At 47.8% G+C, this 27,396-nt stretch overlaps 1 protein-coding gene across 2 annotated transcripts in view; it reads left to right on the forward strand.

Annotated features, from left to right (window-relative positions):
* LOC144169152 (peptidase M20 domain-containing protein 2-like) overlaps positions 1–27,396 on the forward strand; it is a 146,874-nt gene that overhangs the window by 2,045 nt on the left and 117,433 nt on the right. Inside the window, exons 2-7 of one of the 2 annotated variants that reach the window (XM_077698183.1) lie at positions 5,302–5,518; positions 8,568–8,737; positions 17,768–17,917; positions 18,906–19,035; positions 21,933–22,178; positions 22,719–23,171. In XM_077698183.1, the coding sequence (XP_077554309.1) occupies positions 5,302–5,518; positions 8,568–8,737; positions 17,768–17,917; positions 18,906–19,035; positions 21,933–22,178; positions 22,719–23,056 (1,251 nt within the window). In that variant the 3' untranslated portion in view covers positions 23,057–23,171. Of the gene's footprint in view, positions 1–5,301; positions 5,519–8,567; positions 8,738–17,767; positions 17,918–18,905; positions 19,036–21,932; positions 22,179–22,718; positions 23,172–27,396 lie in introns of those variants that run through there. The other variant, XM_077698184.1, reaches the window with a different exon arrangement.

Here is a 27,396-nt window from a genome sequence, read left to right on the forward strand (position 1 = left end):
CGACAAACCTAATCGACATCGCACTCACACCGTAAACGCGCGGTAGTTTGCGGTGCAGGCAAATTTCGCTAAATTAGTTCATTTTCGCATCCGAATTTAAAAACAAGTGCAAAAACTATGGCTATTTAGGGTAGCGAATTCGTTGCATCAAGGTTAACCATCAGAACGCCTTCGTTATATAGAGGTTGCGAGTACTTGGGTTTCTATGGTGCTGGCAATGGGGAATTAGAAACCTTTGTTAAATGCAGGAATTCGTTACATAGAAGTTCGTTACATCCAGGTATAACTGTAAAGGCAAACGTCAATGCGAATTGATCGAGAAACATTGTCGCCCGTGAAATGAGCGCAGACTGCTTTGCTACATAAATACGCATAAGTATAAGTGCCGCGAAATAGATGTCAAAGATTCCTGCGAACTTCTCGCGTTATACGTGTTTATAATTCTAAAGACGAAGGGTAATATTTGCTGCCAGCAGGATATTTCGCCAGCGCGTTCACCTGCTCGGTTATAATTAAGGCATATTACGGTGTTGGGTGGGCGCAAAATATGCTGCGATAAGGTAATGAGAGAGAGAGGCTGAGAAAGAAGGCTTTCTATGAAGAAATTGGAGCAGCTTGCACTAGCAGTACAAAGCTGAAGAAACAACAGAGCTGGGGGTCGACCTAGCTTCTGCACAGACTGACAGAGCATCCCAGGAAAGAGGGAGCAGAAAGAGCAGGTCTGTGCACTGTCCTGGTACGGTGAGCGGCAACCCAAGACTGTCACCCTCGACATAAACGGCAGCCAAGATGTCGTCGCCGTCGACCGAGTCAAGCCCGTTTGCGTCGCCTCCCTCCGATCCATCCAGGGCTTCCCCGACTCAACAACTCCGCTCCGGAATTTCCAAGCTCAACCGATCAAAAACGTCATCTAGGCAACGCAACGGCCTCCAGCTCTACGAGATGGGCACTGTAGCGACCGGCGCGCCACGGGTCCGCCGCGCCGAAGACGATGAGGGCGGGAGCTCCTCACGTGACGCAAGCCACGCGCAAGCCTGGAAGACGCCGGGCACTCCTCACGTGCAGTCGGTATTTTTTTTGCTAAAGTTGCTGCGCGAATGTCGGGCCGGGTGGCTCGCGCCGGGGGAGTTTTGAAGACGATAGTCTTTCTTGGGCTACTCAAACGCAGAAATGTTGGCCTGTCTGTTTGTCTGTCTGTCTGTGACTGGATTCAGCCACCCGGCCAAAGTGATTCAAGGTCTGCGCTATAGTCTTATATACTCGCAGCCAAATCTGAACGTCTAAGTGTTCATACTTGTCAACATTCTTGAACAAGAACAAGGCATTACGGAAATATCAGAGAACCAACTAATACAGAAGTGATATTTGCAGTGTTCCTTTATAAAAAACCATAGATGCTTGATTTTTGCGAAATGAAATACTACATCCACTGCAAAAAAAATGCACTCCGCCGTCACCTGCTGTCGCCCGCGCCACTGTAGCTTCTTGCGGCATTTTAAGAAATTAAGGGGCAACAGTTACGAAAGGTTCCGCTAGATAGGTTCCACGTTCTGCTTGGAACGCACGTGGATTAGGGCAACGTGGTTCTATAAACGTTGAAGTGGGGCGCCTTGAATCACGGGCGTCCCCGCCGTACGTCAGCGCTGGCATAGAGGCACCCGGCCTGGAGGAGTGGAACGCGGTAAATTTAAATCGGCTTGAGCAAACTTTTAGCGTGGTTACCTTGAAAGGAGAACGACGGAGGAGGAACAGCATGACACGTGAGCGGGAAAGCGAAGGGAGGCATTTTCTTGGCCAATGTCGACAAAGACTGTCGTCTTCTATCGATATTTGCAACCAAAGGAGCAGCTACGCGGCAAATTTTTTCTAGGTATTTATTTTGCTAACGCCGACGGACCAAGAGCAAACTTAAAAAGCTCTGCTGTTAAAAAGGGGTGCATTCGTTGGATGCGTAGCAGGTTGCCCTCCTAGGAAAGACAGAGTTTCAAATACGCGTCTGAAAGAGGTGGCAAATAAATCCGATTGTATTGGTGTACGAAATGATGCAAAACACAGAAACAATCAAAAAGCAAGCAAAGACGCCATACCCGGAAAGAACGTCTACAGTCACGCGCGGCTTGTTAGAACAGCGTTTTAGGTCATAATATATAAACTAACCGCTTATACTTAGTAGCGTTAAACCCCATTCTTCTAACAGCGCTAAAATGACGGGAACTAAGAAGAATGATGCGCTAGAGCCTTGAAGGACAGGTTGCCAGGTTACTACAAGCAGGTTTTCCGTCCTTGTCAGTTGTAGATGCGTGCGAGGAAGCTTTCAAAGCATTTAAATCACCCCTACAATGTGACAAGTTTAGGGACGCGAGGATGGAAATGATTGTAATACCGCACGCTCGTGGGCTTTCCCATCGTATGAAGAAGATAGGCATAAAGTATAATGCAAATGTTCCTTTTCCGAAAAAAATGGACTAAACAGAGTTTTTCCCACTGTTGAGCGCATGTACAAAGAGAAAACCAAAATGAAAGCTCCGCAAAAAAATGTGATATGAAGCTACTCCCGTTTGTTGATTGCAATAAAAAAGGGGTCGTGTATCAGATACCATTGAATTGTGATCGCGTGTACGTGGGGCAGTCGGGGAGGTGTGAGGGGGAGGGGAGACTCAGAGAGCATCTGTCGTCACTAAAAAAAAGTAGGCCTTGCAGCCACTTGTCACTTCATTGCAAAAAATGCAAGTGTACCCCGTCCTCTAATGACACAACGATACTATACGAACACAGCAATGAAACAAGAGAAGTGGTGGAAGTTTTCCACATTAAGAGGTTGGGAGAGGACTGCATAAGCCACTCATCCTTATGCATGTCAGATAAAGAAGTTAGTTTACTGGTGTCTGGTTTGTGAGAGGGAAAGGGCGAACGAACAATATTGCAGTTTTTTTTATCGATGCACGCATTCATTGCACATGACCAGATCTATGTGTATATGAGTGCTCTTATTCATTGAGTAAATTTTAGTTGATAATCAGCACCTGTGTTTGTGTTTCTTTCCTTTTGCCCGTTACTTTATCGCTGTTAGAATAATGCAAACGTACCAAATAACCCGACTTTCGTTACTGCCTAAATCTCAATCACCCGGCCGTGGTGGCTCGGGGACTAGGGCGTTGTGGTGCTGATCCCATCGTCGCAGGTTCGATCCCTGCCGCTGTGGCTGTTCTTACAGTGGTGGAAAAAAGCGAAAACGCCCCTGTGTCGAAACGTCGACTTACGTAAGAATTTACCTGTGGTCAAAATTATTCCGCAGCCTATACGGCACGCCTCATAGGGCAGGTATAGCTTCGGATACCGCAAAAGCTCGAGAATTTTCTAAACTAGCGAAATCCTCGGAAACTTTCTGCGGGGCAAAAAGATTTTAACGGCACGTGGGCGAAAGAAGTTTATATCAAATACTAAGCAGGAAAATGTATGCTCAGACTAAAGATTGGTGTATATTGGGATACAACAATGGATCAGAGATAACCCTGCCGCAGTCTCGTTGGCAGAAAAGGTAAAGTATAGGGCCTGTAAGTGGCCTAATTAAACTATTTTTCTATTTTTAAACAGTCATCACAGATATCGAGCCCGTCCGTAGTGGTGCCTTCTCGGGTGCACCTCTATGAAACGTAGAAGTGGGCACGGCTTGCATCTGCTGCCATAATAATGAAGGTTATCAGGTAAGACAGGGTGTGTAATAATATAAAATATGATGTGGAATGTAAGGGTACACCAATACACTATTGTTTATGAACCTAATGAAATTAAGTGTTCTTGAGCTCCATCCAAGCGCTGGCTTTTATGATTAATGAAAACGTTATGGGGGCTGTTGGATTTTATTTTTCTGTCACGGTCACATACATTTTCGTATCATTTTTTAAATCTTCCCTAACAACAGCAACATTAAAGATGGGGTGGAAATCTCAGAAATTTTCCATAAATCTCTGATGACGCAGTTACTCCTGCAAATTGAACTGAACCCCAAGCAGAAAAACTCACTCGGAAAAGCACATGTTAAAAATGTCCATAGAACGAAGCCACATTGTGCGCTGACGTACCTGGTACGTTTTTTTTAACAGCTGTTGAGTGCACTGCTGTGCTGTAATTTATGTTGTTCATTGGGAAAACCAGTTTCATTGGTAAATTGGATGTAGAAGTAGTGTTAAAATCTCACAAGCTGTAATGTACGGCCCGCCACCACAGCGCGGCAAAAAGAAGCTAGGAAAAGAAGGGTGATGCACCATGGCGACCCTGCGAGAGTGGATGCGCAGTGAAGCTTTGGAAAACCACAACATCTGCTGATGGGCGCATGCTGTGCACCATTGCTTTCGAGTAATGGCTGTAGCAATCGCTTTTTTGTCTAAGTTCAATCTATACTCAATCAGTGCCATGTGTTTGTTGATTGCAAGTTGTCAAAGACCAAAGCCGGAAACAAGTCCTTGCCGCGTTTTGGAATGCCAACATTAAAGTCGCCGACAATAACCGCTCCTGTGTCTCGTTCTCCTCCAAGTCACGTAAACTGGTGGGCGTGGAAATGCCGATGTCTGTTGCATTCTGCAGGGGTGAAGCGAATATTAGCATTCCGTAATTGGTGCTTACAAAACTCATAGGCCCAGTCGAAAGCATTGGTTCCTGTCTACAGAGGCGAAAACACGCTCACGTAACTTCTTCAAAACGTGCGCTGCTCCTCTAAATACGCATACACATTCAAGGAGCACAGAGGGCCGGCGAACGGAAATTTATACGCAACCACTAGCCTACGCAACCACAAGTACTCCTACAAATGTCAAGATTTGCTACAGAGAGTGATAGTTTCCTTGAATCAATATGAGGCTTCACAGCCCGGATAGTCAATTGCGAACAGTTCACACGCATAGTATGAACCATTTAGTTACTATACCCTCACACTACATGCACAGAATTATTCTAGACCGCTTTAGCCCTCATGTGGCCTACTACAGCTCGACAAAGCTACACATACGAACCACATATCACCTCGAATGTGCCCAAGAGTTCCATTAGGTGAACAATTTTGACATGTGTAAACGTTGTATCGATGCTTGAAGTTGCAAGGTTAGCTTTATATGTATCATATTCTTAGATGTGTGCTTATGGAAGTGTTTTTTGGAATGGTAACGTCACCCAGAATAGAAGTAAGCCTCTAAAACAGGAACACAAAAACCAGCCTTTCTTTGCGGTAATTTGTTTTACATGAAAAAAAGTAGGGCGGCGCTGAAAGCGTTATATCAAGTTTCGCTTCACGTACTCTTTGTACAGCCGCAGTTGAAAGTCGATGCCCGCACGGTTGTGGGTGGCGCCGTGGCATCCAGGGCCGAGAAGCTGCACTCGGTGGGCCGCTTCCTGTGGGACCACCCGGAGACCCGCTTCGAGGAGCACAAGGCGCACGATGCGCTCTGCGATTTCCTGGAAAGCGAGGGCTTCGAGGTTCAGCGGCACTACGTCCTCCAGACCGCCTTCCGAGCAGAATATGGAGGTTAGCATCCAAGGTGCACGGATGAGTGGAAGATTACAGCTTTCCGAATAGCATAAAACTCTGGTTACGATTAATAATTTTCGTGGCTTCTCGGCAGCTAGACAGCTGCTTGTGAAGGACCCAATTGAGCGTTTGGGGTTGACTTTATCGGGTCCACTTATATTATCTATTGGCGCAATAAATTTCGGGTATGCAATATATATATATATATATAAGGTTAGTAGAGACAGAGACAAACGAGAAAGACGTAGAAAATAGAAATAAGTTTACTGACGTTTCCCGGAGAGGACTCTATTTTCTACGTCTTTCTCGTTTGTCTCTGTCTCTACTAACGTTATTTATATATATATATATATAATTGTATTCAAGCTTTTCTTTCAGCTGCAGGTCGGTTGAATTCCCGAAGGGTAAGAATTAATGGGTAATTCGGGTTTTAATAATAACGAAGTTTCATTTTACGGCCTCGCTCCTTCTGGTAATTATTTAGCATTTTGAGGTCCTCGCGAATTTCAGATGTTTATTTAGCCCTGGCAAGTGCCCGCTTGTGTGTACGTGTCAAAAGCTTTGAAGGTATCATCATCATCATCATCATCGTCATCATCAACCGAGTGCAGTGACAAACGATCTGCTTCGCTCAGAAAAGGGTGACTTCAAGTGGATGAGACAGCAATGTGTGCGAATCTGGAGCTGTCTGCGCCCCTACCGTAGTCCTTTTTTTTGTTTTAGGATGCGTCAAGGTGGCGGAAGCGCGACGCCGCCTTTTTTGTATCTTTTGGATGTGTCCCCGCTTGCAGTCGTCCGTGTGTAGCGTAAAATGGAATGTGAAACGAATGCAGAAGACAGTAGGCAGGAACATAGCATAAAAAAATTCACCCCACCTCCCCGATGGGAATCGTGAGGAAATGCGAATGCACCGGGATCGGCCCGGCGCGGCTGCCGCTTGGTCTCGGCCTCGCGCCTCTTCACCTGAGGATCGACCGAGCGAACGGGAGAGTGGGGCGAGCGTCGAGAGGAGAAGCACCGAAGCACCGCGCCTACCCTCGCCTACACTCTCCCACACACGCGGGAGCTCCGGCGAGCTCCCGCGATGTGAGCGCCCTCACACGCCCGAGCGCGCTCCTCCTCTCCACTGACTCGCCGCTGATCCGCCCGCACCACCTGCTCCGGTTGCTAGGGGAGAGGAGGAGCGCGCGCGCTCGCAGCTGTTGCTATGGGAGAAGGGGTGAGAGCGGAGAGATAACACCTGCGGGCGCGTGGACGCCGCACGGCGCCTGACATGGCTCGACTAAGAAATGCATTCGCATTTAAAAGCAATGCCAGCAAGAGAACAAAAACTGTGCAAACTACAACGATGGGGGGGGGGGGTAGTCCAGGAGGGAGAAGAAGGCGATGCGAACGCATTCATACCCACTCACCAATAGGCACGTTGGGAACGAAAAAGAGACGCCGACCAGTCCAAACAAAACGTACTGACGTTTCGGCTTCCAGCACGGCAGCCTTGTTCACAATAAATGCATCACAAGAAGTGGGTCGTTTAAGTGGGCTTCAGTAATCGCTGCAAAGAGCGTGCGTGATCGGGTTTAGATTTCCGTCCTTACGATTGACTGTGTTAGATGTGGTCTGAATGATTAGAGATTAGATGCTGTCACTTTTTTCTGTTGCGACGATTCTTGCATTTTCCCAATCAATCTTGTGGTATTCACGACGGCGTGTTCCGCTAAAGCATTGTTGCGGACGTTCTTATTCTTTATGTCACGTGCGTGCTGCTGCAAACGATTCTTATAATTCCCTGATTCCCCGATATACACGCCGCTGCAGTCTGCACAAGGTATCTCGTATACCACACCGGGGAAGCGCTGCTTGGGCAAGCCGTCCTTGACTCTCACGAGCTCATGGCGCATCTTTTTGACTGGAACGTGGGCCACCGGCACGTCATATTCCCGTAGGACACGTGCTAAACATTCACTTGTTCCTGGAAGGTAGGGCACAGGAGCTCGCTTCATCGGGGCAGGAAACGCGTCCAGTTGTCCCCGTCGGGTCAGTTAGCGTTCCGTTGCGCTTATAAAGTGCCTCGGGTAACCTCAGCTAGCCAGGTCGTCCCGTACCTTTGCCCAACGTTTATAGAACCAAGGTCTGATTTTGGGTCCTTGTTGTCGGGTTCAAAGTATGAATACTACTCTACTACTGCACACCGAACATGTACACCCGCCCGATTTTTTTGTCAGTATCAGGGGAGCGTCGACCGTTCGGTTGATCAGCGCCATATGACGGAGAGACAAGGCAATCAGAACGAGGGTTGCCGCGTGCGCACTAAGCACTGGTGGCGGCAGCCCTAGTATACTAGGCTCTTCCAGGAACTGAGCGCAGCCCCGAATCGTTTCGTTCGCTTATCACAGTGCTTTGCATATACTGGCCGTCTTTGTTCTCGAAAAGGTCCGTTGTGCTACTACTTAGTAAATCGCCAGTAGCGCAGATTTCGAGATTTGCACGTGGAATGCTCAGGCTGCTGCTTTCAGTGACTTTCACTTGCCCGCTTTGCACAGTTAGCGGCTGCTCGGCAGGCAGTGTGATAAGCGAAGGAAAAAAATGGGGGCAGCGTTCCGCTCTTGGAACAGCCTAGCAGACGATGGCCGCCGCAACAATTGCTTAGTGCGGATGCGGCTACTCTCGCCAAGTTTGCCATGTCACTCTATTATATGGCGCAGGTCACGAGAATGGTCGACGTTCCCGTGACATTGATAAAGCATTGGGCAGGGGTACATTCTCATCCCAACCCGCTCCCACTGCGGCGATTCCGCGTTTAAGTAAGACCAATGACATCAAAGTCAAAGTTAACGAAGCCTGCGTTACAGTTCTCTCTGACGCAGCATTCGAAGAATATGCCCATATGATCTTAATAGCCCGTGAACGGTCACGTAAATAGGCCCATACCGCGAAACAGAGCTCAAGTTTGCTTAGGGTACAACAAAATTGAAGTCACGTTATCTTGTATTGACCACATGACCGTAGTTCGCCTCATTTGCGATCCGGCCTTCTCCTCCGATTGCAGCCGGCTTTCCTGTGGTGGCACTGCTCTGCGAATACGACGCCCTTCCCGGTCTTGGCCATGCGTGCGGGCACAACCTCATTGCCGAAAGTGCGCTGGCTGCAGCGGTTGCCGTGCAAGAGCTTATGAACTCCCACGAACGGCTGTTCCCCGGGTCTCCTCTGCAGGGAAAAGTGAGTATAGTCTTGGCAATGCCTTGAAATGCCATGTGTACGATAAAGAAATGCTTGTTCCAGTTCTTTACTTCACTTCAGAATATCGCTCTATGGCGGAATTGGCCGCTACAAGGCTCCGGCTATGGCCGAGTGATTGAGTGCGCGTATTGGGAGCTTCACATTTAGTCCGAATACCGAGACCCGACAAAAACGTCCTAGTTGCGAGAATTGAATACAGGCTGTATTGAGTCCGAGCTGACATTTCCAAGCAAAATTTTAACACGGCACAAAGCTATGAAAGAAAGATAATTCAGTGATTGTGTGGCGTCAAGTGCAGATCGACGTAAACCGTTCCTCACGTCATGGAGGTGTCAGGCGTTCAAGCAGACAAAACCAGGAGCGTATCTGCTCACATTGCTGAAAATGCTGTAGAAAGAGGCCTTTTGTGGTCTCTGCCAGGTAAATGTCTCTCTTTTATCCTCCGCCCACCTCTCAGTCTCTTCCCCTTCCGTCTCGCTCCTCCCAGGAAAAACACGGAGGAGGTTCACTACAGTCAATTCAATTTTCCCGTGTTCCACTGCTCACACCAATCTACTCGAACCTTGTGTTACTGTTGAACTTGGAACACGGCCACGAGGCCCAGGTTCGCGCGTGCTTTTTTGTAGTTCTGACTGAAAATATTGTTTTCGAAGCGTATTTGTTATTCAAGCATTTATTCCTAATTAAAAGAACACTGCGAGTACCAGTGTGCATTGATGTTATATCTCAAGTATGTACAAAGTATGTTTCCAGACTGAGAGGATCTGAACGGTTTTGGCTATTTAACCTTCTCGTTCAAGGATACTTTTAAGTTTTGAAGTAGGCCAGACAAAGAGGACAGACCAAGATTTTCGGGTTAAACAGTCCAAGAAATACTATCGTCTCTAATACCGCTGGGCATTGTAGATCGAGTGCCTCAGCATCGATTATGTAACTTTGAAAGCTATTCTCAGGCCATGGCTTTCACCCTCATCTCAGCAGTGGGCGCGAGCTGCCTTAGTTGATTATCATCAAATATAGTCGTCACCGACCCTTATGAATATATGAAAATGGTGATGTTTTCATGTCAACCGGTCTTTTCATGTTACACACTTAAAACCAGACGACAACCCCTTTTTTTACATTCCAAAGTTTCCTACTCGCTTCCGTTCTACTCCATTTTGTGGGGACGTAATACCCTCCGCTCGGGGACCGGAGGCGCTGATGACGCCCCTTGCTTACTGGGGAGAGGGTATCCTCGTGCGCCTCCCTCCTCTCGCTACCGGGGAGACTCGGGATGCGCGCGAGCGATCAGCCGGCAAGACAGACATAGGAAGGCGCAGCATTCGGTATGTCATTCATTCTGGGCTACCCATCCTCTTAACGCAGTATGTAGGCGAACACAGACCACCCGACTTTGCTTTCTTTTAATAAAGAGCTCTCTCTCTCTCTCCTTTCAAACGGCATCTCAAACGACAGCCAACTTTGCCCATAACATATTCCCAGAATTAATCTCCCCGACTTTATTTCCACAATTCACATCGCGAAAATATGTGCTGTGAGGCGTCGGAACCTACAATTTCCCAAAATAAGGCCTGACCTGAAAGCTGTCTTTGAGACTTAGCCCAACTCTACAACAGATTCATAAATGGTGCCTGGTAGCAGACCAGCCGCTTTAAAAGAGCAACATTGTGGTTATAAGCGTCATGCGCAAGAGTAATGCCTTAGCAACGGACGAGACAGCGCATGGGTAGAACGGCGAAAACCAGAACTGAGAAGGTGAACCCACAGTTTGAAGGGCGCAGTAGAGGGAGCAGTTTCCCTTTTCTGCCATGGGCCTCCATTATAGCCGGTGGAAAACTGGTAGGCGGCCATGGATTTTTATTGAGGAAACGGTCCGTGATTCCGCTACCGAATCGTTACAAGAAAGTGTCATTTTGCTTGAGTGTCTACTCATCCACGGGTGTATCTTACGACGAACACGATTGTGCGCCGGATTCATTTTTCTCGTAAACGTCACATGATGCGACCCTCCCGTGACACACACGAGGTTACCGAGGAGCGCGTCTGGAAAGTATGCTGCCGATAATGTAACGCTGTTACCTGAGCCCACCCTACAAACGTTTTCTCGGATCTAGCAAAGGCCGTTTAAAAAACTGTCATCAGATTTCAGGGAATATCAGACTTCCAGGTGGTCTAAATCATTCCACGGACATCCGCTGCACAGAGCCTGACAAGCCCAAGTGCAGCTTCACCGCGGAAAGCACATAACTGAACAGGTTTCATAGAAGACGGAAAAATAGGAATTGGTGAAAGGCCATTTCAGACGGCAGCAGTCGTCCTTACTGGCCACTACACCTAAGTGGTTTTGTTGTTGTGCCTACATTCAATTTTAACCTGAATTTACCACACTGTTGAGCCTAACGACATGTCAAAATTGTAAAACTTGTACGTCCACCTGTGTGTGCCGATTGTCGACGTTTTCTGATTCGAAGTCCACAACGCAGGAGCTAGGTGCACATTTGTGAAGCTAAAATCATAAAGTCGAACTAGTTCAGGGATGCTAGCTCAACTAGCACATCTGAGGCCTCAGTTTAATTTCTATCCAGCCCTCAATTTACGTAATTTTTACTGCGAAACAGTATATGTCTCACCCCTCCCCCCTTTTCATACGCGTGAAGCCGATTTGGCGCCGCGCCGGGGCTTCTCCTCGCCACCGCCGACTATTCTTTCAGAATGGTTATCACAACGGCTGTTCCCCTCGTCACCACCGATGCCTTTTTCACAAGTTGCGCAGTGGGCTGGCAGCGGCCGTAGCGTTGTTATCCGATGATTGTGGAGAATCAAGAGCAGCGCCAATTGGTGTAAAAACGCACGAAATCCGCCGTCACCGCGGCCGCTGAGAATGTAGCCGCGGGCGTGGCCGCCTCCAATTCGAACTCGCCCATTAGCTGCGGGTCCCTGCCGGTGAAACAACTGGCCCCATTGGAACGCCGGCGTGAGCACATAATTCTTCTTTAGCTTGAAAGCCATTCAGAGCGACATTGTCGCGTCGGCGGCCCTCGTTGACCGGCTAGTCATAGGTCTTGTGGCGGACGAATAATGATATATAAAGTATAAAGTCTGTCTCTTTTTGCCGGTGTGTTTCACGCCTAATTATGCGCCAATGCCCGGTTGCGGGTTTAGGCGTGTACGGCTTGTTTTTGGAGGGAGGTGGAATGCACGCACAATAGGGCTTAATGCGGCTACCCGTTGTGGTGGTGGGACATTTAAACGTGGGAGCCTCATTACTCAGTGCGTCCTGTCAGCTGTCCTCCGCAACCGAAGGGTTTGGGTCCGGGTTGGTGTGTTGCACAGACAATAAGAGCCTACGACTTGGCAGCGAATGGGACAGGCAATTGTGTGTTCGCTAGAATAAGAGTCGATCGAGGCCATCCAGGTGTTAACTCGCTTTTTGTCGGACGCAAGGCGTTTGCTTGGACAAAGAAGAGTAGAAGCTTAAGAAGCGTCAGCCCGCACAGAAGCGTGAATGGGCCTGAAAACAACGGAAAGCCGCTGCCACCGCCGCTGTGGCCTCAAGTTATAACTTGTCGAGTAGCTGCGAATCCCTCTCGTATTAACAGCAACTGGCCCGTTTGGAACGCCGACCTGGGACAATATCACTTGTTCAGCTTGAAGTGCTTTCAGAGCGAAATGCTCGACAGTGTCTTTCACTTCTAAGCACCCGCTCATGACCGGTTGGCAGTTTATGCGTGCAGGGGTTGGGAGTGAAGAGAGGGGGGTGGGGGCGGGCACGCGCCGCTAAAGGTTTTATACACTTACTAATGACATGCTTGTGTTAGTGCGAGGTTTAGACGTGGCCGTCGAATAGTTCAATGAGACTGGCGCGGTATCATAAGAGGTAGAGTGTGTTGGGTTGGTGTGTTACATAAACAGTAGATGCCTACGACGTGGGAGGGAGAGACAGCTACGCTCGTTCGCTAGGATAAAGCTCGGGACTTTCTAAATTTCGTTCAGGTAATAGGCTAGGGAGTATGATCAGTTGTAAATGACAAACAAGCGTGTTTTGTTTTGTGCACTCAGTGGAGGGCGTGCAGCTTCGCAGGTCATCCGTTTTCACAGAGTAGAAGGGCACTTTTTTTTTCGACTCATTACTTATTCTGTTTGCGTCTTCCGCAAGTTTATGCGCCGTTTTGCTGCACGAGACGGCGGTGGCGCACGCTGGCTTCTTTACCTAATAGGCCACATAATTTTCTCGCATTATTATAGCAAAATGGGGCGACAACAACTGGGGAGGGAGAAAGGCCTATTAACTATTAGGAATTTGCCCCCACGTGAGAACTAGCAAACGCTCAACGGCGACCACTCTTCCTTAAAAGGAGGCACCACGGCCGCGCGCTAAGATGGCATCTCTCGCCGACTGATAGCTGTCGCCAGAAGTCTGCTAAGTTAATAAAACATAGCCCTGAGCGGGTGTGGTAGATTAGTCGTGACGGCTCCTTGGAAGTCGTTCATGGCCGAGGCACTTGTTTCGAGTGCGACGTGGTGAGGAGCCGGGCCTGATAATATTATGGAATGAAAGGAAAAGACGCTATAGATAACACTTCAAGCTGTTCGAAAGGGAAGGAAGTGCTTTCGTCGATAGAGATAAGCAGTGTCACGAGAATTTTAACCCAACATCTAAACCCTTTTACAAGCGGTGTCAGCAAAATCAGTCCTGATATCCATGTTCTGTATAATCACTCCGGATATTCCTGTTGCATATCTGATCGCCTTTAGTTCTATGGTCGTTTGAAGCCGCTGTCAGATGCGCGTGGGCGTGCATGTGTTTAAAGAGCTTTTCCACAAGTGGACCGCAACACATTTCGGGCGTGATCCGTGATTGATTGTAGGGTTTAACGTGCCGACGCAACGCAGGTGATCAGGCGCGCCGTAGTGGAGGGCTCCGGATTAATTTTGACCACCTGGGGTTCTTTGACGTGCGCCGAAACTTCGTACACACGGGCGCTTCTGCTTTTCGCCTCCATCAGAAAAGCGGCCGCCGCAGTAGGGAATCGAACCCGCGACTTCGTGTTCAGCAGCGCAACGCATTAGCCGCTGAGCCACCGCGGCGGGTGTCAGATCCCTATTGAAGGGCATCTTTATGTAAAGGGCGTTTCAGGCTAACTGATAAACAAAAAAAAAAGGCTTTCCGAGGTAAGATTGTTCATGCGCTAAGTCATCAAGGGCTAATGCTGGTGCTGTAAAACGGGTTCCAAGTGTTAATTAGGGGTATAATAACTAGAATATGTTAATTAACTTTTTATATATAGCAGATAGGCATCTGATTGTACTGTGGAGATTGTAGAGGATTGTCAGTCAAACCGATCAGCATCATTCGATTTATGAAAATTTAATTGCTTCTAAAACTAGGGGCGCAGAATTTCAGTCCTCCGGAAGCGCGCAACTCTATCCCGGCGGCTTCAATGCACTGCAAACCCATGCCAACGTGTTCATGTCATTCAGAGGTTTACACGTCACACGCCCGCCGTGATTGATCTTTGGCTAGAGCGGAAAGTGTTACGTCGTGGGCCACGAAGCATGCCCAAGTAATATAAAAGAAAATAAAAAGTGAAATTGATAATATAGTAACCTACAAACACGTGCTATTAGATGCCTTTAGAGCGGATCAGCATCGGCTGTTTTATCCTTCCCTCCACGCAACATAGCTGCAGCGGCGTATGGCATTTTTTGACTACTCAGAAAGTCGACATGGTTATTGCATACGTGAACGCGAATAGAAGCTTCAATGTAGCCGCGCGTCTGTATGCGGAACGACACCCTGGTCGTCGCGTACTATCACTTCCTACGTTCAAAGCGGTGTTCAACCGCTTTCGCACCGGCGGTGCGCTACCTCCTCCAAGAAGAAGGCGTTTTCATGTTCTTAGCGAAAATTGCAAGACCGGCCACTTAGCGCGTGTCAACTGGAAGCTACACGCGAGCGTAAGCAAAATGGCTGATACAGGTCAAGCCAATGTCGATTCAGTTTGGAGAGTGTTGTCGAAACACCCGTTTTATCCGCATCGCCTATCGCTGCACCAGGCACTCACGGACAGCTACTTCCAGCGGAGGCTATACTTCTGCAACTGGTGTGACCAAGATGAAAAGTTTCTGAATAATATGCCTCGAATCCACCAGGCGCTGTTCGACAGAGGTGCTGGAGTCAACTTATACAAAGCGCACTATAGAAAACACGCGCTGGCTGCAAGAGTACAGGCACCAATGGCAATGGTATGGAAAACTGTATGTTTGGGCTACGCTTTTTAAAAGAAACAGGAAAGGCGAGCGCTACACTCTGCATTCCAAAGGAAGTGGTTGGGGAGTTTGCGTGGAAACTTGCACACAGCGTTTTGCGTTCCTCGGGAGCAGATGCGCTCGCATCGAGGCACCATCTGTGCCAACACGATGGAGCGCCACTACATTCGCTTTCTGCTGCTGTGCGGTTTATTAATGTGAACTATTACTCGCAGTGTATTGGACGCGGCGGGCCCATTCCCCAGCCACCGAGGTCGCCAGATTTGACGCAAGTGAATTTTTTACATTCGGGCACATAATAAGTGAAGTGTACCAAACAGCTCCAACGAGCCTCCAGGATATATCTCAAGGAAGGAATCACCAGAGCGCTAGCCAACGTTCCAGAGGACATGCTAGTGCGTTCTGCACGCTCAGTGAAAGATCGCTCGCAGTTATGTATTAGCTACGAGCGAAACATTTAGAGCATTTCAGCTACTCAGCGTTCCTCCTGAAATAAAGTTTCATGTCTGCACCGAAGTGTTTGTTTGGCTGCGATGAGAGAGGTCAGTACCGAAGTTGAGGAGTGCTAATGCCGTAAAACCGTTACAAAAGCTACCTCAGCGGTTTCACAAAGCAAAACGCTTTCGCATCGGGCAATCCATTCGCGGGGTCGCATGTCGAGGCCGCACTCCGTGCTCGTAATGAAAAGTCGCATTTTGGAGGGCCAGGAGGTTCCAGCGGATGATGAGCACGAAGCTGCTTGCCTCTGTTTGGGCGGTAGAAAACGAGCGGGATGCGTGTGACGCGCAAAGCGCCGAGTGACATCAGCGCGTGGGCGTGGCTTTACGGCGCTTAGTTGTCGCACGGAGCCCGTTGCGCGCATCGGGAGAGCGGAAGTTGGGAGCGCTGTAGATCTGCACGCAATTAAAATTTCGCAAGTGTAACAGTCGACACCGGATGGACTCCTGATTCTCTAAATTTTCTTCATTACAATCCAACATCTAACTAGAATAATTGAAAAGGAAATTAACAAATTCTAGTTGTTATTCCCCTAATAACACAGAACCCGTTTTATAGCGCCCACCTGATCACATCGCGCAAGAAAAACAATTTTACCTCCGAAAGCCTATTTCATAAAATTACTTTGTCTTCCCTGAAACATCCAGTAGGTGGGGGTACAGGGATTTTTTCTTTTGTGCGCGCAATGACCCTATAACGGCGGCAATGCCAACTTTATCGCGAATGCTCAGCAGGAAACTGCAGTAACTTCCGTTTTCTCAAATCTTGGAAAATAATTGCTAGAATTTGTCACCAGGACAAGTTTATTGTTGCTTCGAGTGTAATTACCCGGTCATATTTAGTTTCCTTTACAGTAGTAAACATTACGGAATTTCGTCCACTGTAATACACGGGCATTGCGGGAGGAATAAGGTCACCGAAAACGGCTGTAACTGTTCTTTTGTCAAACTTTTCCACACTTTTTATGACAATCGGCCGCTAAGATGGATGTATAATTACGCCAAGTCTCATTTACTTGTTTTAATGAGGTAGCAGACAGTTAAGTGCGAAAGAATTCATGTCTCCCTTCTATTCGTGGTTCTCTGCGGGAGGGCACCGGACAGCCCTACGTTTGTCTGCTGGGATAAAGCTAGTCCTTCTAAGTTCCATTGGGTAACGACGGAACCATGGTCACTACCGCCACCAAATGACGCGAAAATTGGCGACCTGTATAATCCTTAGCTGTGTGCGTAATTTCTATTTTACACAGCTTCAGTGGTCCTCCACCTTCGCAGATTGAAATGACTGTCAATATTTAACTGGGCATTAGTTTATTTTCTTCTATAAGCATTAATCCAAGGCGTAATACTAGTTATAAGAACGCTTATACTCTTAAGTTAGTAGTTATAGGTTGACTCAAATATCCCTACGGGTCCTTCACGCAAACGTGGACATGCATTCGACATGGAAGCAGTTTTAAAAGTTAAGAAGTCTCGTCAATGCATTCGTTTTGTGCAACCATTCTTTTACCTGTTTTTTGGCCGGATGGGGGAGTGTAGTGACAGACACAAAGAGACAGACAGCAAGACACGGCCGGACAGACGGACGGACGGACGGACAGACAAACAGACAGACAGCTAGACAAACAAACAGACAGACAGACAGACAGACAGACAGACAGACAGACAGACAGACAGACAGACAGACAGACAGACAGACAGACAGACAGGCGGGCCACAATATTTTCATTTCGGAAGCACGAACACGACTTTCTTTTACAACACAGCTTAAGACCTTCACGCTCACGGCCCCAGTATGTCTACTGGTGGGTAAGACCACACGGATGAATAGAGTTTTAGCCTCGTGGTGTGTTACTAAGACGTCGCTGTTAGTTTGAAATCTACGGTCGTTTAGGGCCAAGGTCCCCACATTTCGGACTCATGGTTCAACAGCTCATTCTTCCTTCGATGCTGCCCAAGTGATGCTAGCTGAGCATAGGCAAAGAACAGTAGAGCAAGAAGCACGATAAAAAAGGACTTTCAAGTTAAGCAACGTCCATGCTACAAGTTGTTTTTTGGTTCTAACTCGCGTGTGTTGTCTTACCGCAACAATAAATGTTTAGAATAAAACACGGCACGAGCTTTCCTATTCATGGTTGAGTCTTTGTAAACACCAACGACTTTACCAAAGCTCGGCAATGCTTTGAAGTAAAGGAAGGTGCATCTTATATTTTATATTTATATTTCTCGCTGTTTGCAGGTCGTAGTGCTCGGAACACCTGGTGAAGAAGGTGGAATGGGGAAGGAGCTCCTGTTACGGGCCGGAGCTTTCAACGACGTAGAAGCGGCGCTCATGGTTCACCCAGAGAACAGGACCGTTCTGCACCTTGGTCTGTCCGCAAGATGCACGGTCGGTGGCAGAGCACAAACGGCGTTGCAGAAACGAATTTTTTCTATATCATTTTCACAAATGTAGCAATAAGGCCCTGGAACAATAACAGCGAAATGTTTACCCTCGCACAGCTCGGTAAAAAGGTTTTCTAAAACAAAGTTGTGCAACTACGACCATTGTCACCGTAATGTGCAACGTATGCGGAATTTGATTGAGTGTTTCGAAGCATGACAATAAGATTCGAGCAGTCATACCTTTATGGGAATAAAATCCGCAACAGAGCTGCAGTACTCTCCTATTCTGCAGTGTGGCGTGGTCGAAGCTGAACAGATGTGGGCTCCTTAGAGCGGCACATAATGCCCCTATACGCCTCTTAATACGCAATAGAAGTGACCGCCTTCGGTGCTGGAGGATAGCCGCCGGCAGTGCCACAGCGAATGCTTGTGATTTCGGATTAGGAAGTGCAGTGGGGCCATGGCACGGCACTGTGCACTTACTGATCACTTCATTTTTTAATCCCTGCGCTGATACTGTCCACTCAGACGATCACTCGCACAGAGAAAAATGCAATCATTTGTTGACTACTGCTAAGCGATTTTAACAGCGGAGCTATTTTTGGTCGAGTCTTTTCGTCCGTCGGCTGTAGGTCGTGCGTCACGCAAAGGTAGGAGCAGGCACCCAGAACAGCCGGCGACCTCTTTCGGTGGGTCTAGAAAACGCCTCGCCGGAGGTTCCAAAACCCACCGATAGAGGGCCCGGTGCTCTCGCAAAGGCGAGTTCCTCTCCATCCCACTAGTGGAGGGAGATGGGGGCAGCTTCCCACCGCTCACGTTGGGCTGCCGATTCCCTTGCGGTAGACGACAGTTGATATTTGAGCAGACACAAGAGAACCACATCTCTGCTGTTTCAATAGATTTCACAATGGGTGGAACTGGGCTTAATTTTCTATGCATATGGCGTCAAAGAATGAGGATATTCGTGAACGAATTTTGCTTGTTGCGCGCAGGTTGAAGTTGTCTTCGCTGCCCCCGACACGGAGGCAGGCAAGGCACTGAGTGCAATGGACGCCGCCGTTCTGGCTTGGACCAACCTGTCTCTCTTGAGAGCACGCCTTGATCAAGAATCTCGAATGCATGGTAAGGGTACTTCTAATAGCTTCTGTTTTCTGTTTAGTTAGCAGCTTATTACTATAGTCGGGTCTTCTGAGTGCCGGCAGTTTTTGAGGTGGGTTATCGGTTTTTTAAAGGAAGACAGAATATTGTAGAAAAATGGCTTGTGGGTGGATTGTACAGTAGACTGCCGACAAAAGGAACTTCAAGGGGCCGAAAAAATGTGTTCCCATTAGCAGGAATTCCGTTTATTCAGACAGATATGCAAATGTGCAAATTTATGTGCGCACACATTCTTAGTACAATTTCATAAAACTCTAAACACTAGAAGGTGCATGTACCTTATAGTTTTTCTGAAAGCAAGAAAATAACATGAGGTTTATGCGCAAAATTCGCAAAGTTTACTTCGCCCAAATTAGTCAGTGTGCACTAAAAAATGTATCAAATATTTTTTGTTTGTTATCTTCCAACTGCGTCTTCAAAGTCGTTTTTACATGGCCATTAAACTGTGGACTAGGTTTTAGATCCTTCTGCCTTCCGAAAAAAAAATGTCTTAGATACTGCACAGCTGACTGTGCTCCTTCAGGTGTGGTATCATCTGGGATAGCTATCTCTTCATATCCACTTTCCGCCTCATCTTCCTCGTCTGCCTCTTCATCATCGCACACGCTTCTGTTGGGGCCCGAATCAAGAAGTTGGCCACGGCGGCCGTTTTTCCGATGGAGGCGAAAAGCAAAAACGCTGGTGTGTACGAGATTTCGGCTCACGAAGATCCCCAGGTAGTCAAAATTAATCCTGAGCCCTCCACTACGGCGCGACTTATCGCCTGCGTTGCGTCGGCGCGTTGAACACTACAATCAATCAATCAATCAATCAATCAATCAATCAATCAATCAATCAATCAATCAATCAATCAATCAATCAATCAATCAATCAATCAATCAATCAATCAATCAATCAATCAATCAATCAATCATCCCGCAGCTTCTCCTTGTCGTTCGGGATCCTCGTGAAGCTGCTTTTCGGAACACCGTGCGTCGTCGCGAGTGTCGTCTTCGTGTAAGAGCCACTTCTGATGTAATGAATGGTGCACGTCTTGTTTTCTAACGTAAGCGCACGATGTACACGCTTCTGTGCCGCCACTGAAACTGAGGCTAGCGGCCTCAACTTCGCGAGTGCTGACGAGCCACCGAATTTAGAAGACTGCAACGTTGTAATGGAGCACAAATAGCACCACGATGGCATGAACGAGGCGGCAGGAGTAGGCCTTGCGACTTGAATCGAGATCGAACGACGAGAACAAGAACTGCGATGTCGTATTCGCCGCGCTAACACGGCTGGCTACTAGCGAGGTGAGGTTTACGAGGTCAACGAGGCTAAGAACAACGAAACAGCCGAAACCGAAAAAAGCCGATGCTCATGCAAAGGGTACGACAAGAAGTTTTATCTTAGGTTTTCTTTACACGGAGACGCAGAAATTTTAGTCCGCATAACTGAAATGTTTTTTACGTTATCTGAATACAAACCCAACCAACTTAAAGGCTGCTGCTCCGCTTAAGCGGCAATTCCGTTTAAGCAGTTTACGCTTATTCTACTGTATAGCGTATAACAAGATATTTCTCATCTGTGTAAATGGAGTATATATAGAACCTGACCTCGTTTGTAGTGGTCGTAAGATGAGGAAGAATACTTGTATTTTGCGGCGAAATCGGCAAGTACCACAGTGAACTCATATATGTTCATGTAAGCGTGTAGGGCTGTTTTGTTCCTAAAGATTTTGAGATAAAAGCACGCAATTTATGATTTTTTATGGACATGTTATAAAATGATGTCACCATTCATTGCATTTCCTCTTTCCGACTATGGAAGGATTGCCGCCATACCGACGTCAGCTAATGAACAGTAAAAACGGCGTGACAAACAGAAAAATCAGAGGACGTCTAAGCACTTCTGATGGGTTGTGAATGCGGAACTATGCATGTCCAGCTGAACGCCTTCTGTGGCCTCGCATTGTCGACGGGCTTTTGAATCTTGCCGCTGAATATATGCTTTGGCTTGCGATCCGCCTTAACGCTTTCGAAGGAGCGCTACTACTCACCTGCCTTGGCATGTTACCACCGTTGGAACAAAACATGTTGTTCCTTTCTTCAGGCCATATGCCCTTTTTGGGTATAGACCAGTAATCGGCCCAGCAATTAGCATTGGGGGTATAAAGCGCCCGCTCTAAAGAAATTTACGTTTACATAACGTGGAAAAGCAAAAGCTTAGAAGGATAGTGCGCGCCGCGTTACACCTAGACGTGGTGGGACGCGAGTAGAACAGTGCACACAGGTGGCCGCAGATCCCTGAGTCCAGGGAAGCTCTGGGGTGTGCCAGTCTGCTTGATGACGTAATTCGCGCCGCAAAACGAAGACCCGAAAGCGAAGAAAGAGGAGAAACGCGGTGTAGAAGAAAACTAGCTGGCAGCAATTTGCGCCAAAATATGAAGAAACGAAAGCGAAGAAAGATGAAAATACGATGTTAGCGGTGAACAAGTCGCGAATAAGTATCGACAGGCTTTCTCCTTTATTGCAAAACACCTAAAGACTTGTGTGCCCCAAGGAGTATCTTTTTGGTAATAATACACGTTATGCTCGACGCGTTCCTTAGATTGCGCATTTAAAAGTTGAAAACCAATCTGCAAACAAGTCGCCGCTAGTGAAACGGACCTCGCAGCGAGCCTTTCAGGATTGTAGTGTGGTTCCCATTTCGCATTCACCAACTAACTATACAAACCCAGCGCACTAGAACTCTCACTAGTGGTTCCTCTTAAGTGCTGGCACAAACACACTGCTGTTCATCCTCTGGGGGTTCAGTAGCAGGTCCACCTTGGCGCAACCAAAGTAATAAATGTTGACCGCGTGCACCTCACACTCTTTATGCAGGAGTCATAATGCAAACCGAAGCGACTAATGAACTGGAGGTTCTGCGCAGCCGGCTTCAGTTCAGCGTGCGGTCGTCGAGCACCAAGCGGCTATTGAACATTCGCCGTGACCTAGAGGCCTGCATGGAGGCGGCAGCAAGGGCTACGGGATGCCAGGTCAGCGTGACTGATCGTGGCTCCATCTGCAAGCACATGAATCTGAATGAACCTCTGATCAGGCTTTATCAACGACACGCCGAGACGTACGGTAGGTATTTAAGGAGCTCGGAGGGAGGGAGGGAGGGCGCGGGATCGCGCGGGACGGTATTGAGAGCAGGTAATGCTACACAAATTTTAATTATTGAATTAAACGCAAAAAACAAGAATAAAGAAATCGGGCGGTACAAAATCACTTGTTTATTTTTCAAAAGGCAGAATTGGGTGCTGCGTTCTGTTTGAAGTTCTTAAAAACCGCCGTTGTTTTTGCAGTGGACGCTGAGGTAAAGAGTATACAAATTAAAAACAGATGTGTGATCCGCTGAGATTTGAACCCTTGTCTTCGCAGTAGCGTGACACGTCAGCGTGACGCCACATCAGCAGAAGAAAAGAGGCTGGTCGATGTAATTTCCTTTAAAAGAGACAGAAACGATACCGATGAAAGAAAAAGACAGCAATACGTTGTACCAGTAAAAAAGCTGTCAATAACTATCGTAGGGCTGGAGCTCTCAAAGCACAAATGCAGTAAATGCTTGGTTGAAATGGTGCGAAACTGTACGTATACTTACTCAGAGCTATGCATATCGTGCAGGAATGATATTTGAGGACGCTGAAAGCGCACGTACGGTGCTCACGGGATCCTCCTCCGACGTGGGAAATGTGTCTCACCGGCTGCCGACCCTCCACCCGACGTTCCGCATAGAGTCCACGGTTATGAACCACACGGAGGAGTTTTGCCGCGTCGCTGGTACCAGGGAATCCCAAGAGACTGCTTTGGACGTGGGGAAGGCGCTAGCCCTGACTGCGTACGACCTACTGCGCAATCGAAGACTGCTGGAAGCGGCCTGGGACTACTTTGAAGGCTGCTCTGTCGGTGTTCCGTTGTGCAAACACACCCAACGCGGCGATAAAGGAGTGAACACTGTCTGACATGGAAATACAAGCTCATTTAAGTGGCGGTGTGTCATAAATCTGCCACTACAGCTTCCTTATTGCAATCACAAAATAAAATGTTGGCGGGCCTCCGGGTTAAAGTTATTTCCACTTGTCACGCGTTAATGTCGCCATCCTGAGGACTCTTTGCTAAAATGAATAATGAAGTGAAGGTCACAATTTACCCCCTAACACAATGAAGGGCTGCGCCAAACGCTAGTGGGAAGCTGCATGACGGCAGGGCATTCCCGTGGATAGTTACACTCAGTGGTGGATCAGAGCACACTATAGAGTAGAGCAACACCGCTGATCTTCTTTCGGAAGAAAGTCACGGTATACCTTCTCATGAGAGACAAAAATGGGTTGCGAATTCCTCAGCCACTGGTCATGCAACTTTAGTCGTAACTACGTCCTTCAAAGAAACATCAGTTCTCAATTTTGTGGATGTGTAAATACGGACTTCCACATCCGGACACAACATTTGTCTGGTGATGAACGCCGGCCGCGACGGCCCCACCTTCAAAAAATACCGGCAGGCGAAGGGACACCCTAAACACTGCGCGTTCCACTTCTCGTGCCGAACTACCACAAATATGCTACGAACTTCTACACAAAAAGAACGAAAAATGCATTGCAGGCGAAGGTGAGCCTTAGTAATTATGCGATATGTACTTAATCCTAACCTAACTGTGACCGTGATAGCTACGAGCTTGCAAAGAACAGCGCAATATATGGAAAAGAAAATATAGGGTTGACACATGAAATTAGTCTGTGTAGATACAGTACAACGCCAGGAATGTAGATATGCCGGTCTCAGTAGAAGCTTGCAAGCGTCTGCAGAGAATTGAAAAGTCTGTGAAATGGCACTGCAAGACGCTATGTATTTGCATCTTACGACCAGAAATGTCGCAAATCCTGAAAGGTGAAAACAAAATGGGACGACAAATTTTTGTTCTGACAAGACAGGTAAATAAGCGCTGGAGAAAACGTTGTGGCGGAACGTAAGCTTTTTCTTAAGATGTCAGAGCGGGTGCGTGGGTGGCAGCTGTGACAGCGTACCGACGGCCTCTTCGTCAAGTGTCTCGCACACTGCAGGTTCCCAAGCAATAGCCGTCATTCTGCCTGACACTTCGCATGTAGATTACGGGCACGGCGTCTTCGGTCAGGAAAGACGCGTCACCGGAAGCAAGCCTGCATCGGCGCCAGCCCCCTACGAGCCTGTATAAACGCCCAGCGACCGTCAGAGGGGGGCCATTCGCCTGCTGTGACAGCGTACCGACGGCCACCTGAAACAGTGTCTCTCGCATCGCAGGTGGGTGTATGGAAATTTCGCAACTACGTAGCTTTTTTTTGCCGCTGTTGCAGTTGCCAAAACAATGTTTTGTGTTTCTTGCCTTATGTTTCTTGATACAAGATGTACCAAAAACACGCGTGTAAATGACAGGGAGTCTAGAATCAAATTCGTGAACTCCGAACGAAACTAAAAGACATAAAGGAAAGCATAAATTTCTTTAACAAGGCTTTGGAAGACATGAAGAAGTTCAGTATTGGCCACGAAGAGAAAATGAACCTTCTTCGTTGGCGTGATCGCCACGCATGCACACCGGTCCGTTGAATACCTCTCAATCATATAATATCTCATTGGAATATTCTCCACTGGACTGGAGCAAGTGCCGGATCATCTCCGAAGGCCGTCTACGAATTTGGAGTGACCTCGGATCATTTTTCGGGTTTTTACGACCAAAAGTCGTGTTCCAGGATGGGAGACTGACCTTGGCCTAACGCCGAATTCTACCTTTTTGGCCAGCGCCGGCCCCGTTGAAGACCTTACCATGCGATACCAAGCGATGGAGGATGGGCGGAGTCACCCTGTATAACAGCGCAATCAAGGTGAGCCACGGAAACGTATTTTCCGAGCGGCTGGATGTCTCAAACTCAGTCAAGTAGTACCTCTGGCTTTACACCGACTACTAAGCTAAACATTCGATTCCCGGCCGCGGCGGCCGCTTTTCTGATTGAGGCGAAAAGCAAAAACGCCCGTGTGTACGAGATTTCGGCGCACGATAAAGATCCCCAGGTGTTCAAAATTAATCCGGAGCCCTCCACTACGGCGCGCCTCATCGCCTGCGTTGCGTCGGCGCGTTAAACCGCAGAATCAATCAATTACTAAGCTAAACAGGAGATATCACACTGGAAGAAGCAGCAGGCATGATGGCGACGATCGAGCCTTTCAAGGATATCCTGGGAATCACTAGCGACAACACTAACACCATCAGAAGCTACCTAATATCATTCAACTAAGCTTCAAACAAGTGAACCACACCGTCAACGTGTATGCCTCAGCGGCTCGTGCAACGTCCAATGGGGTCATCCACTGTGTGGAAACAGGGAGCCCTAGAGCAGCTCCTCATAGGGCCGCAAGGATATAACACACTCAGGAACCTATGAGCCTCGGTGGTGCAGTCCACAGCTGTAAACCGCACCACCCCAAATCTCAGATCTGCCATACATGCCTAACACTAGAAGAGAGAGCAAATGTGTGTACCCGCTCAACCCTCGCCAGGTGCCCCAATCGCGGCCATTCCAACAAGGACGAGGTTCATACGTGCATCATCAAGTGTGTCATCAGCTTCGGACCACACCGATAGGATGACGCCACATGCCACAAGAAACTCGTAGCAGACGCTGTTGTAAGTAAACAAGTCTATCTGGAACGTCTCAACATCGGCGAGCACGCTACGGGAACACTGGAACGGGCTACCTGCACTGGGGATTTGGCGCCACTGGAAAAAGATGTACCGAGCTACAGGAAACACGAAAACGCACAACAGAGAACACAAAAACAACTTCAAGACCCATTTCGCACACTTCGGGGAGAAACTACACCGCCACCGCACAAGGAATCAAAGCCCAAGTAACCCAAACTACCGAAGAAGGTGAGTCAGCCACTCTCTCACAACATTCACCGTACATACAGGGACGCCCGTACTCCACGAACAAGTCCCACAATCCCAATATATATAACTCGCGAGCATACCAGCAAACGTAGAATCACAACCAGCACGTCCCCCTAGCGCTCAACCCATGGAAAGTACTTCTATGAATACATCATCCGAGGATAGAGAAGATACCGGCCCTAAAACAAGCGAAGTCGTACAGAGAACGAACAAACACACGTTCCCTCCGAAGAAGTGACTCGCACCTTCCAGGTAGTGAAGAAATATGTTACGAAATGCAGCTTATGAAACAACAAACAACAGAAACCAATCACACTGTGAAATGAAGAATAGAAACTTATGCAAAGGAACTCTTCCAACGTATCTAACAGCAAATGCAGGCACTGAAGTTCGAACTCGATGCCATCATGCAGAAACATAATGTACAGTAAAAACACAATGTCTGTACTAAATGGAACTGCAGAGGTTTCAGACAAAAACAACAATTTCATTCTTGGACAGGAAAGCTCCAAATCCGCCCAGACACAATCGCCTTTCAAGAACCAGGGAGGAACCCGAAACTGTATGGCTACCCTACACACCAAGTAAGTCCCACAACAGCCTTTCGTATGCGAAAGCGAAAAGATCTTCTGGCGTCACAAGGGGACGCGGCTGGAATTAGCATCACCTTAACAATAGGAACAGGAAAAGAGTGTTTATACGTTACAAATGTCTATAGTCCCCAAAAGACGACCTGAGCGTGATCGGTACCTGTCTGCACCACCTCAACTCGAAGCGAAAACACATTATCATAGGCAAATTTAATGCACCATATACAGCGTGGGTATATACAAATAACACCAGAAACGGTCAGCGCCTCCTGTAGATGATTGAAGATCGGCAGTATATTCTCCATAATGACCTGAAAGAACCCACACGACTATGTAACTCGGTGGACAGAGATACAACCCCAGATCTTACGTTCTGCTCAAAAGGCATAGGCATACAATGGTAGCACACCCAAGAGTACCTTAAGAGCAGTAAACCCAATCATCAGCCCAATAGTCTGAGACACCACCTTTCCCTCATTCGCAACGAGGCATACAAGAAGGTGCAGCACTATCTCCCACTCTGTTCAACCTTGCAGCCCTTAAAATTCACAGGGCGGTCAAACAGGTGGAAGACGTACATCACCTCATGTACGCAGTCGACATCTCCCTATGAATCAAGAGAGGCTCCCCTGGACATTTTCAAACACAACTACAAGAGGCACTGAATAAAACCCAAGAATAAGCCGAAACAATTGGCCTGACATGCTCCACAGAAAAACGGAGCTACTCATGATCACCAACAAAAGATGAAAGCCACCCCCCCATTTAGCTTACACTGCAAGGCACAGTC

This window comes from Haemaphysalis longicornis, unplaced genomic scaffold (assembly GCF_048455015.1).
Source record: "Haemaphysalis longicornis isolate Haplotype H1 unplaced genomic scaffold, Haemaphysalis longicornis Haplotype H1 scaffold_2, whole genome shotgun sequence".
Taxonomy (NCBI): domain Eukaryota; kingdom Metazoa; phylum Arthropoda; class Arachnida; order Ixodida; family Ixodidae; genus Haemaphysalis; species Haemaphysalis longicornis.